This window comes from Anas acuta, chromosome 1, assembly GCF_963932015.1.
Source record: "Anas acuta chromosome 1, bAnaAcu1.1, whole genome shotgun sequence".
Taxonomy (NCBI): Eukaryota; Metazoa; Chordata; class Aves; order Anseriformes; family Anatidae; genus Anas; species Anas acuta.
The window spans coordinates 190,792,533-190,804,647 of record NC_088979.1 but is presented as its reverse complement, the minus strand read 5'-3'; the positions used below and the strand labels follow the sequence as shown (position 1 = coordinate 190,804,647).

At 39.3% G+C, this 12,115-nt stretch overlaps 1 protein-coding gene across 5 annotated transcripts in view; it reads right to left on the bottom strand.

The window, feature by feature from the left end:
• ATXN7L1 (ataxin 7 like 1) overlaps positions 1 to 12,115 on the bottom strand; it is a 114,504-nt gene that overhangs the window by 67,748 nt on the left and 34,641 nt on the right. For 4 of the 5 annotated variants that reach the window (XM_068669783.1, XM_068669785.1, XM_068669784.1 and 1 more), the window contains exon 3: positions 6,979 to 7,083. The exons of the other annotated variant lie outside the window; for it this stretch is intronic. In XM_068669783.1, coding sequence (XP_068525884.1) covers positions 6,979 to 7,083 — 105 coding nt within the window. The remainder of the gene's footprint in view (positions 1 to 6,978; positions 7,084 to 12,115) is intronic. 5 annotated transcript variants of the gene reach the window in all.

Below are 12,115 nucleotides of genomic sequence, written 5' to 3'. Positions count from 1 at the left end.
GAATTAGTAACAACAAACAAGACAGCAGTTTAAGCAGTGGAGTGATGGTAGAAAATACATATTTAAAAAGCCCCATAAAATACTGTGCTACTTGTTTCTAAGCGAGCAGGTCAGCCAGTCTGAACACAGCTCCACTTTAAATTCGCAAGCTAGACTAAGAGAAGAAAACATGACAAACTCCTTCCAGCCTCCAGCAGCTCTCAGCAACCTGCAAAGTGAAGACACCACGTTTGCCGTTGCTCTGAGCATCAGCTGTGCATCTTTCAGTCCCTGCCACAGTCCATCCCTTGGAGCTGAGTGTTACTCTCTACATTCAAGTTTACTTTGTGTGATACATCTCCAACACAAAATGCGTTTGTTGCTCTTGCTTTAGTCTGGCTTATGATGCATCTGCTGGTTAGGACATTCTCTTCTCCTAAGAGGTGGAGGATGAGAGAATAGCTCCTAGGCGATAAGGCTACTAAATCCAAATCTCTTGCTTCCTGGCCAAGTTATTACAGAGAAGGCAGGATTTTGTTTTGTTTTGTTATTCTTGAATGAACATGGCCTTGCCAATGCCTCTTTCACGGAGCTCTCTCTAGGGTACATCCAAAAAAACCCAACCCAAGCTGTCTGCAGTTCTGGCCGAACACAGGAGCCAATACTGAGGTGACCAACACCCTCATGCATACAAGCAGCTAAGAAAGATTTTCATTTACTTCTTGATTTGAATTACACGTTAAAATTTCATTTTAGCTTTTACGCACTTAAGTACTTCTCTGAATCTGGCCAGAGTCTATCAGCAGTCAGGATACAGAGCTGTTCTCTCCAAGACAGATTTTCCATTTCTGCACCTATTCAGAATCCCAAGAATTGCTCTGACGGTCTAAAAATACAGCACTCCAAGAGTATGTAGGGAAAGAGCTGAATTCAGAAGAGTGCTGTTTTAGTTTTGCTTCTGCAAGGGTAACATCCACCCTATCTGGATTGTCCAGGCAACAATGTGCTATTTAAATTCTGCAGGAATGGTGCAGAAAATGGCTCATGGCCTCAATTTCAGAGACTGCCGCTATGCTGGGCCCACAGAACTTGCAACGATGGAGTCAGGACCAACCTACATCACCTGCAAGTACCATTGCAGGAACTAGAGCTCATATTTTCACCATGGACAGGAAACAGTTAGGTCACTGGCTGCAATTTGGTCTTAAGATTTCTGATAGAAAGACGGTAAAGCTAGAGAGAATTTTTACATGCTTGTAGCTACCAGGGGGTTCCAATATAAAGCAACAGAAATGAAAGATACAGACAAAATGTGTGTATCCTAGGCAATTGCACAGGTCAAGTTAAGTGTATGAATACAGTACATACAAAATATTTAATTTCTTCTCTCCCATCCCCTCAAAAGAAAAAAAAAAAATTGGATTCTTGCCAGTCCAGCTGCTAACATTAAACAACTGTTGCCATATTTAACAAAAAGCAAGGGGGGTGAGAGTAATTTTCATTATTGTAGTTCTCTTCTGCAGTGAAACCTCACTGTGTGACAGCCCCAAAGTTATTTGATGAGCAGCGATACCATATAACAAGTTTTGACAAGGCTGTGAAAAAAGAAAATCCCAGCAACAGAAGGAGAATTACTGAAAATGCCATTGCCCTTGAAGGGCACAAGAACGCTCCCCTGATAAAAGGTCAAATGCAGTGGATAAAATATTAACAATTACAAAACCCCAAACAGGCGTATTTTGTAAAAAGCAAGCCATTGAATAATTGAAATAATATCAAAGCTGAGAGTAATCCATCAAACGTGACAGTGATACCCATATCGAAATCCTTATGCAAGAAAAGATGCCAGCTAGTGATGTTCCAGTTCGTGGTAAGAAAGCAAATTGTTCACACTGGAAGCTCAGCCTGCTTTTCTTTAATCGCGGTTCATTAAATTGTAACACAGAGCTATTACAATGTAAAATAGCTAGTCTGAGTAATTCAAAGTATATAACCTCTCTTAGAAAATAATTATGATCTGGAAGGGAAAATAATTTATTTATATTCTCCTGTACTTCAGTACTTGCAAGCTTGTTTGTCTTTTAAATGGTGCTTAAACAGCCCAATAGAAGGATAAAAGGAAATATCCTTTTCCTCCTTTCACGAGGACATGAATATGTCGACCCAAGGATTTATAATGCAGAAGTAATGAAAATTAAGGGCAGCTTTTTTCTTTTTTAAGGGATAAGAATTCTCACTTCTTAATCAGAAGCCTACAAAAAAAACAACCTTAGAGACAAGAAGGAAAGGCAGCAACGAACCTGCAAAAGAGAAGTGAACAGAGGAGGAGATCTTCACATTCATTTTTCCTTGACAAAACAAACGTTTTCTCCTCTATACGTTACTACTTCATCAAATAGGGGTCTTAGCTATTCGGCTCATGAAAATACCCTCCTCATTTTTTTGAAATCATTCCAGAGTATGTTTGGAAACTTTCCTTGATGATTATACTGCAGTGATTGTTTAAACCAAGCTTCGCTATTTAGCTTGGCTAATTCATGCCCGCCCCCCCCTCCCCCCCCCCTTTACTTTTAACACTTTTTAAACACATTAATTTGTTTCCTCATATTAAAAGAGGAACTCCAGATGTTTTGACAAGCTCTCTGCTGCTCCAGAGCTACCTTTTGTAAGAGGTTTTCTTTTCAACAGGAAAAGACCAAAGTTAGCAAGCCTATGATTGTATGGAACCTTTCTGAAAAAAGCAACCAGAACTGTATCTGATGCTCTTTATTCTGGTAAAGGGTAATGCAGTATAAGAATATCAATCTTTGCTCTGAGTGCAACTAACAAAATAGAAACATCTCCTGGGAAATGGTACGGGTCCCATCTCAACAAATACCAGATACTTCTTCTCTTAAGTTCTGTGATAGTCTACGGCAGACAGCTCAGCACAGGCTGCTACCCTAAAAATCTTCCAGAAAACAGATATATCGGAGAAAACAAACAAAAAACAAATACCAAGGACACTGTGGTACTTCAGGGATACTAAAACACTACACTTCCAGTGTCCCAAAAAGCGCTCTACATCTTCACTGAGGTCAGCGTTTGAGAACAAACAGTCTCTAAACAAAAATTCCCCACATGCCAATATACTTAGACATGCTGCGAGCCATCTAACTAGGCTGATGCCTCATTTCAAAGTAGTTTATAGAGAAACAAAACAACTGCATGTTCGCATATTAAACAAACAAACAGAAACCTAAGATATTGTTGCACTGCAACAAGTTACTGAAAAGAACTGGACTCAGAAGCAAACAACACCATTCCAATCCTATTGTTGATGACATGGTGATATATTATTTTCAGAGTGTACAATAGTACTGAGCGACCTCCAGAAATTATTTGATTTATATTTCCTACCCAGCAGCCTATAACAGCAAGTAGCTCTTTCAGTTGGACTTACACCATATGAACATGAATGGTTTAATCCTCATAAATGGATGCAAATGTTTATCCCACAGATGTAAGGACCTGAAACTGCTCTTAATAGCTCAGCACTTCCCTTAGAGGCTTGGAGAGATCTCTTGCTTCGCAATGCCAAGCTTTATGCTGGGTTCATTACAAAGACTGTCAAGATCAACAAGTCAGTCCTCTAATCAACCAGATCTCTTATTTTACCTTTCTAATTTCTACATGTCTGAGGCTGTATGATGCACTGCTTCTCGTTTTTAAAAGCCTGAACCACAAGCAGATTTTTGTCTTTTTCTGCTCAATAGTCCAGGAAGCAAACCCTTAAAAGTTAAACAACAACATCTGCTTCTACAATCTTCACAACTTCCCAGTGCCATCGAGGATGGCTGCCACATGTCTGAAATTAGAGACAAATGAACCACTGGGTCGACTTACACTCTGGAGAAAGGCAAATGCCATCAAGGACTCAAGAGAAGTGTACCACAGCCCAAATGTTCACTAAAGTAAGCATTCCAGTGTTGCTCCAAAGCCAAGACCTTCAACTTACAATGCAGAGAACCTAGAGACATAAAGCACATGTCTGGCATGGATCTGAATCCTTACTGAGAGAATAAGCACTGGATCTTACCAGGGATATTAGCAACAAACCACACTTTGCAGGAGATTCTGGGATAAATCTCTACTAGTCCTTGTCAATAGCAATAAAGGCTCCCCAGGATGCAGCCTTCAAGAGCCAAAAAAACCACCAGTGCTGGCTTCTAACTCTGCCTCATTTCATTGTCTTCGTTTCAACTTTAAAGCTGCAATTCAAGACATGTAAAATAATGCGTTTTACAGTAAATAGGGCAGTCTAAAATAACCTCAAAGTCTACTGACTGAGCTCTTCTCTGTCACTGAATTTACAGGTATACTGCTGCATGACCTAATTAATTAAACAAAATTTGATTAATAAGATACACGTCTAGCTCTTCTTTTAATCTTACTCATTTCATATCAAAATGATTGTATGTTAGCCAATGTGTGCCAGTAACACAACCTGTAGTACTTTCAGCAATAAATTTTTTTGGAAAAAAATCATTGTTTTGCAATTATTACTAAGACCTCCAAGAACACTTCTCTCTTCTAAAACTTTTTATATAGGTTTAGTACATCACCTTTTCTGTTTTTTCTTTAAAACAATGCATATATATATATATGTATATATATAACAAATATATATACGTATACACATACATATATGAAAAATACGTATTTAAAGCTCTTCTCCAGGCCTTCCAGCAATAATCTAGAATACCTTCCCTGAAATAAGTCTGCCTACATCAGTTTGTTAAGTGTATTAAGTACAATCTTCAAGGGGCAACACCTCTGTTCAATTATTTTCAGTATGCTCCATTTCTTTTAATGCAGACTTTTTAAAAGTCTTTATTAACCTTAGGTTCTTAAATCAAGTAGTTCAGAATTTAACTCTCGGTTGTTCAGTGTAACAGGATTGTGATGAAGTAAAAGGGATTGCATAAATAATGGAATAATGGAGAAAAGAGAAAAAAAGAAAAAAGGGCAGTGACTCACAGGATCTCTGCAGTTCACAAGCAACACACTAATGCTGATGTTAATTGGTTAATTCCAGAGAGCTCAAAAAGTTCCTTCCAACAAGGATTACTTCACTTTCATCTATAAAAAATACCATTTTGTCCAGCTGTTCAGTTTTACAATATCCTTTTACAGCTCTTCAGTATCCTCAATCTCATTTAAAGGACGTATCACCAGCAAGTTCTTCCACCTCTGCTCTGTCTAGCCGAGTTCACAGAATGGTTGTTTTGGCTATGCTACCCTGTACCAAACTTGGACATTAAGATAAAGAATTCAAAACACTAATCCAGCATCTCACTTTACACTTCTTGCAGGAGTTTTACATGGCTCCTACGTGAAAACAGGACCAGCTTTCATACCACTCTCCAGGCCAGGTGGTCACATCCAGGACAGAGCACAACTACCGAAGGCTACAGCACAGCATTGTCAATAGCTATGGGTCAGAAATTCAGCAGCATTTATCTTCTGTTCTGTCATACACCCCTGTATAATGCACCAATGCTTATGGTACCCACTGTAAGTATCAGCACACACAGAGAAACTTTTCTGCTATCACCAAAAGAACCATAAGATACCTGAAGCTGGAAAAGAAGAAACCGCATATAAGAGCAAGAAGCAAATTTTGTAAACAAAAAACATAAAAAACCCACACAGGACTACTTGCCAAAACCCTGTAATTAGCATCCTACCCCTCCAATTAATTTAGAACATCTTTTTCATAGAAATACTCTCTCAGATCATAAATTACTCAGTGGATGCTAAAAGCTGTATTCCCTTATTAGTGTTTTTTCACAGTTATTTCAGTCTGGACCAAAGGTACCAGTGAGTTGTATGACTGCTTTTGAACATGAACACACTTGCTACTGGTTGGTTGTCAGCAGTCCATCTGTACAAACCCAAGGTAATACTTTGTTAATCTCTCCTTCAAAGTAAATACACTTTTACATTTTCCACTTACTGAGTTGCTTTGCTGTCAAGAAGACAGAAAGGGACACAGGATTTATGAAATCTATTTGTTGTTCGTAGTCAAGGCAAACTTTGCTGGTTCTTTTTTTTTTTTTTTCCCATCAATGTATTTCACTGATACCATCCTCAGTACTAGCTCCCATTCATTATTTTGCAATCACCTTCAAATCAATTTGATTAAACTGAATTTTAAGAAGAAAAAATTTTAAAACTTCAAGCAAATCTAGTCATTCCAGTCACATTTTTCAATCCTTTAAAAAACAAAAGCCAGGAACAAAACACTGGACAAATAACAAATAAACCACCAGATAAATAATAAATAAACCAGACCTTGAGATGAAGTTTTTCAGAGATTATTGATTAACAAACTACTCTCAAATAACAAAAATTTCTACTTAAAGCAGTTTTGCTTACAAATAAACAAAATAAAAATTATCTAATTGTCATACTAATTGAGAAATAAATATCTGCACATTTCTGGTTTCTCAAATGAACAACTTTCAACAGAATCTTAACTAATGTGATGCAACATGACAATTATTTCAAAAATTAAACCATATAAGAGATATAAAAACAAATCCTGTAAGTTCCTACATATAAATCCCATCAGAAAACAATCCATCATAACATCCAAGTTCTGGTTAACATCAATCAGTATCACTCACTGTGCCACTTTGATAAAAGACAATCCAATGTTATAATATAACAGCTTTAGGCTAGCTAGTATCTAACTAACAGGATTTATTTATTGTAGTAGGTTAATTTAGTATAACAAGTTCAACTTGAAAAGCCCAGCTTCTAGAACAACTAATTTAACTTCCTTCTTTACAGGAAACATGCCTATTGAAGGCATTCCTGATATTTTCTGTGGAAATAACACAAGATAACTGGACAAGTATCTGCAATGCCTCTGTCACGATTGTATGCAAGGATTCTTAAGAGAACCATACTCTGGTTTGGCACTGTAATTCAGGAAAGAAAACATTCACTTACCGCAGTGTGACTGGAAAACCTGTGGCTTGACTACCTGATTGCAGATATTGCACACTACAAGATAGAAATCATCATGAGCTGGATAATGGCCAAATAAGTGCATATCTGTGGGAAAGTTAAAAATATATACAAGAATTAGAAATTAGGCTTTAAATAGATGTTAAGAAAAAAAAAAAAAGAAAATACTGTAGGGCCATTACTGTTATATTAACTTATACAAAACAATTTTATACACTGCTCAATTAGGGCTTCTTACTACGTTAAAGAGACATTTTTCCCTCTTCTGAGTTTCAAGGAGCTGTGCTAAAGCTGCAGCCGCATCCCCTCGGTCTGAGTCAGAACAACGCTCGCTGCCAACAAGTGGACTGAACCTTTCTGTACTGGTCAGCCACAGAAAGAGCAGAAGAATACGTCTTTTAGCATCCCTTCCTAAGGATTATTTTAGAAAACAGGATGCCTGAGTGAGGCTCCATGTTACAATATTCCAAGCATGACTACAGATTGCTGGAGAAAGTCTCCTGCTTAAAAGCTGGTTAGAATAACCAAGGTCAGCTTAAACCAGTCAGAAACACCATCCCTGTTTTGAACCAGGTGTCATGATATGAAATTCCCGATCCTTTGCAAACACCCCTCCTTGTCCAAATGCCCTCCCGTTTGGTTCCCTGACAAGCCACAGACGGTTCCTGAGGTATTTCCCAGTGACAGCACGAGGAATCGCATGAAATCAAATGATGGGACAGGCAAACGATGACAGGCACTTGTCCCTCCCAGCTGAAACACCGACTGCAAGGCATGCATTAAGCCATTACAGGCACCGAGCACAGTGGGCTTCCATTACTGCCGAAGGCCTCCCAGCTCTGACACCAGCAGTGAGTTAGCGCGTTTCACTGCCTTGCTGCAACTTAAGAACAAGTGTGTGAACTCATCCACCAATTTTCAGCTCCAAAGGCAGTCACTACGGTCACTCCTGTTCCTGTGACCGTGTTACCACACCCAGAGGTGCTAACGAAGGTGCTGCTGCCTTTGTGACTGCGCGCCTGGCGCCAGCTGCGCAGATCGCGCTGCTCCCTGAGCAGGGCCGTGACATCTTTGGTTGCAGTCATTTACTCAAGGACGTCACCTCTTTGTTGAAGGATGACACTAAATGACATTCCAGGGTTATTCAGCAGCTTCCAAAATCTATTAGAGAACCTGCAAGTGCGACTTCTGACTCAGCCTGAAACGCCAACCTGGCACCTTTCAGGCAGGCGCTTCTCTGACAGGAAGAAAAATGGGGAGGTCCTCGGTGAGGACAAACACGCACGGCAGCAGCTGAGCGATAACCATCAGTGATGAAATCTTACTTCTGCAATACATTTTCGATGTGCAAGTCATACTTTTCTTTAAAAATAGCTATTTATCTCAAAAAGCGACTTTAGCAAGTACATTATATCACCAGTTCTTAACAAAAGCAAGCATTTGGGGCCTAGCATTATTTTAAGTGACTCTGCCCTGTGGTCTTCCCTGCTGTGCAGTTGCCTGTGATGGCAGTGCTGGCAGCCATGAAGTGGGAAGTGTCTCCAGGCCATGAGAAACCCACAGGGCCCAGGACAACCACTCTCATGCTAATTTAGGCAGCACCACAGGCAGATGCGAACAGGCTCACTGACACATCCCTGGGCACGAACCAGCACTCCCGACCCACTGATATTCCTCGGTCTGACATGATGAGAATTATTTGTTATCCCCTGAAAACCAAAAGCCTCTTTCTATGTTACTGCTCTTACCAGGCCATGAAATCCCACTGAAAGGTTTCCTAATTGCGACCCCTTCGCGGTGCTAGCCTTGGACTACCCAAGGCTTTAAATGCACCACAAACAGAAGGAAGCAATCAACACATTCAAGGTGAAACTTAAAGAGCTGCAGTAGTTAAATATAACTACTCAGGTAATATTTTTGTGCCATTAGTGTTAATACTGATGATGCCAACAGCAGACCTGTTTTCTTTCTTGTTTTTCATGTGAATAAGCTCATGATCTTAAAGATCACTTTACATCAGCAATTCTTACACTGGCAAAATCTCACGTCCAATTGTAACACATAGATTCCCACTAACAGACTGACAACCTACACAGAAAAGAGTATTTCTCCATGGTATAATTTGATACAAATTCTCTGCTCAAAAGCAACCATTTCATTACACTTCCAAGATATTTCAAAAACGGTTAAAACATCTCAAAGACTCGAAACTTTTGTTCCTTCTGCTTGAATAGCCCAGTGACAATCTTGCTATGAAAACATGCAGGATTTGCCCTTTGCAAACACAAAAGATGCTTATACTTGCAACTTTTTTTTTTCCATTTTAAATTCTTTAAGTCCATTTAGCCTTCACAACTCTGTATGCTAGACTATAAAATATGCCTAGCCCTGAAGCATATGAAATCTGGCTGGGTCTGAGTCTGAGTTTTATGAAGTCTGGCTGCAGGGAGCAACTTATAAAGACGCATAAGGTAGTAATACTGCAGAAATCTATCCAAGGACATAGAGTAAGAAATCAGGTTAATTCACAGGATCACTGTATCATCTGCTTTTTCCACCAGATGTGGTCAAGGAGCCAGAGCAATAAAGGACAGGTTCTGGTACCTGTGAGCTCACTGCACAACCCTGGCAAACAGCAGACATTCAGGTTTTGGGGATACCCAGGTGGCAGAAGCTGAGGTGCAAGGAAACTGCACAGATGCGTGAGAGATCACACCCAGAGGGTGTCGTGAGAAGCACAGCATCAAAGAGCTGATGTGGTATACAAGACATTCCGAAAAGCAGTGCCTCCAAAGGTTTTTTCAGTTTGCTGATTCTTAGAAATAGTCCAGTGGAGGTGAAAAACCTCTACTATAAATGTGGGCCTTCTGATACTAAGTTGATTTACTAGCCACCTGTCAAAAGTCTACTTAAACTAACCCAAGAATCGCAAGGATTGAAGACCACAAGTTGGAAATCAGAAGCAGAAAGACTACACAAATAAATTGTTACTATTTAATCACAGTACCTGCAAAACAAACTGAAGACTATCATTCAGATTTGATTCCTTAAAAACTCATTACGCAGGAATTTGTAAGAGGGAAAATTCATCATGTCCAAACAGGTTGAACTAACCCTGGTAGTTCCATCAATGCTAACAAGATTGGCACAAATCGGTGTTCACGATTAAACTCATGATCCGCAAGCACGCACACAGTATATATAAATTATTTTTTAATTAAAAACAGTACCAAGCATTACTATTGTCTCGCCAGAAATTCCAATCAGAGACTCACTTTATTAGGTGTGACAGTATTACAAATGCAATCCGTATCACAGAGAATTGGGAATGAAGAAAACAAGGAAAGTACAAAATGATAAAGGAAGCAGAAAATAAACAAGCATACATCTTTTTATAGATGTTTTCTTGTTTTTAATAAGAACAGCCTAATGCTAGTATGTCTTACTTGAAGCAGCCAGGACTAAAGGGTGATTTTGGACAAGGAATTTGTTCTCAGATCTGATTACAGACGTTTGACAATCTAGATCTTTTTATGTGCAGCAAAAAAGACAACAGCCTCTCCAAAGATTTATCTTCTCGAGCCAACCATCACACCTCCTTGGCTGCTACGCTGGAAGCAACAGCGGTAAGCTTCTCAGGAAATGTTAACTGTGGAGAAGAGAACAGAAAACAGCCCTTTCCAAAGCTACCTCAGGAAAGCCCTCTTCAGGAGACAAGGTAAGAACATGGAAGAAGATGGCAGATAATCCACGAATAAGGCGAACACCTATCAAATGATACTGAAATCATTATTAAAGCACAGAAAGAACAGGGAGGGACAGAAGAGAGAAGAAGGATTGTGAAGAGTATTTGTTTTCTACTGACACTATCGGAGCCTGTGGCCCACTTGTTTCCTACCTGCAAATACAGACAGCTACATGTCCAAGACAGAAGAAGAGCCGCCCACTGCTTCTGAGGAGTATAAGCTGTCCATGGCCCCCATCAGTTACCTCATTTTACCTGAACATGCTTTCAGCAGACTGGGAGTACGGTCTTGATGGGAAGAACGAACAGAAAACTGATTTTCCAGTCCCCACAGGCTTTGTGGAAGGGCTCTCTCTATATACGCCACTCCTCGTAGTACCAAATCATCGTCCCCTCAGAATGAAATCTTCTGGCCAGCCAGGTCCATGATAGCAAACACTGCCAACAGCCTTGCTTGAAAAGCAGCTATTTGACTAACAGGATGCGGAGTGTCCCATATCATGTGAAAAATATGCAAGATACGTGAAAATCAGAGACACTGAATGCTGACTGTAGGAAACCTGACGTTCCTAGATTAAAATCTTAACCCAAATATTACTGTGTGTATACTTTGCCATGGTGCTTAGGAAACAAATGCAACTTCTGCTTGTAGTTTTATCACTAACATTTGCAAATAAAAAGACAGCTGTAGCCACATGACACAGTTTTGTAAGACATCAGCTTCGTAAAATGTGCATTGAAAACACAAATGCCATAGAAACAAAAGAAAATGTTGCTTCTACAACCGTGGTAGGAACATAAAAATGCAGGTGTCAAATATGACTTTTTATCTTCTACGACAACACACACAAAGGAATTATTTTTAGTAACAATCAAAGCCAGATGACTTATATGAAGTTCCTGCTCTGATATTATATAATTCATAATCACTTACATCCAACCATACAATAAAACACAAGCTAGAAGTAATCTAAAACACTCTTCCACTGCAGAATTAAGGTTGTTGAGCAGCAAGATCTCATAATATTGCGTGGGAAATTAAATTTTTAATGATGATCTTTTGCTATAAATTATACACACTTTAAACATTCTCCTATATATCAGCTGCTTCACTAAGTGTTTGCACAAAGCCTGCTTTAAAAAAATATTAGTGATGCATATGGGAAAGAAGAGGGGGGAGGAGGAGAGATGGAGAAAGAATATTCAAGTCACACTGGTTTAAAAACTAATAAAGAAAAACTTAGAAAAGGCAGTGAAGAGAATTGTAATGGGAAAAAAAGAAATCCATGTGCAGACACAGACTTCCAAATTCTGTGTCTAGAAACTTGCTCAGTATTTCCCTCTTGTTCCTTGGAAGCGAAAAATCCATGCATC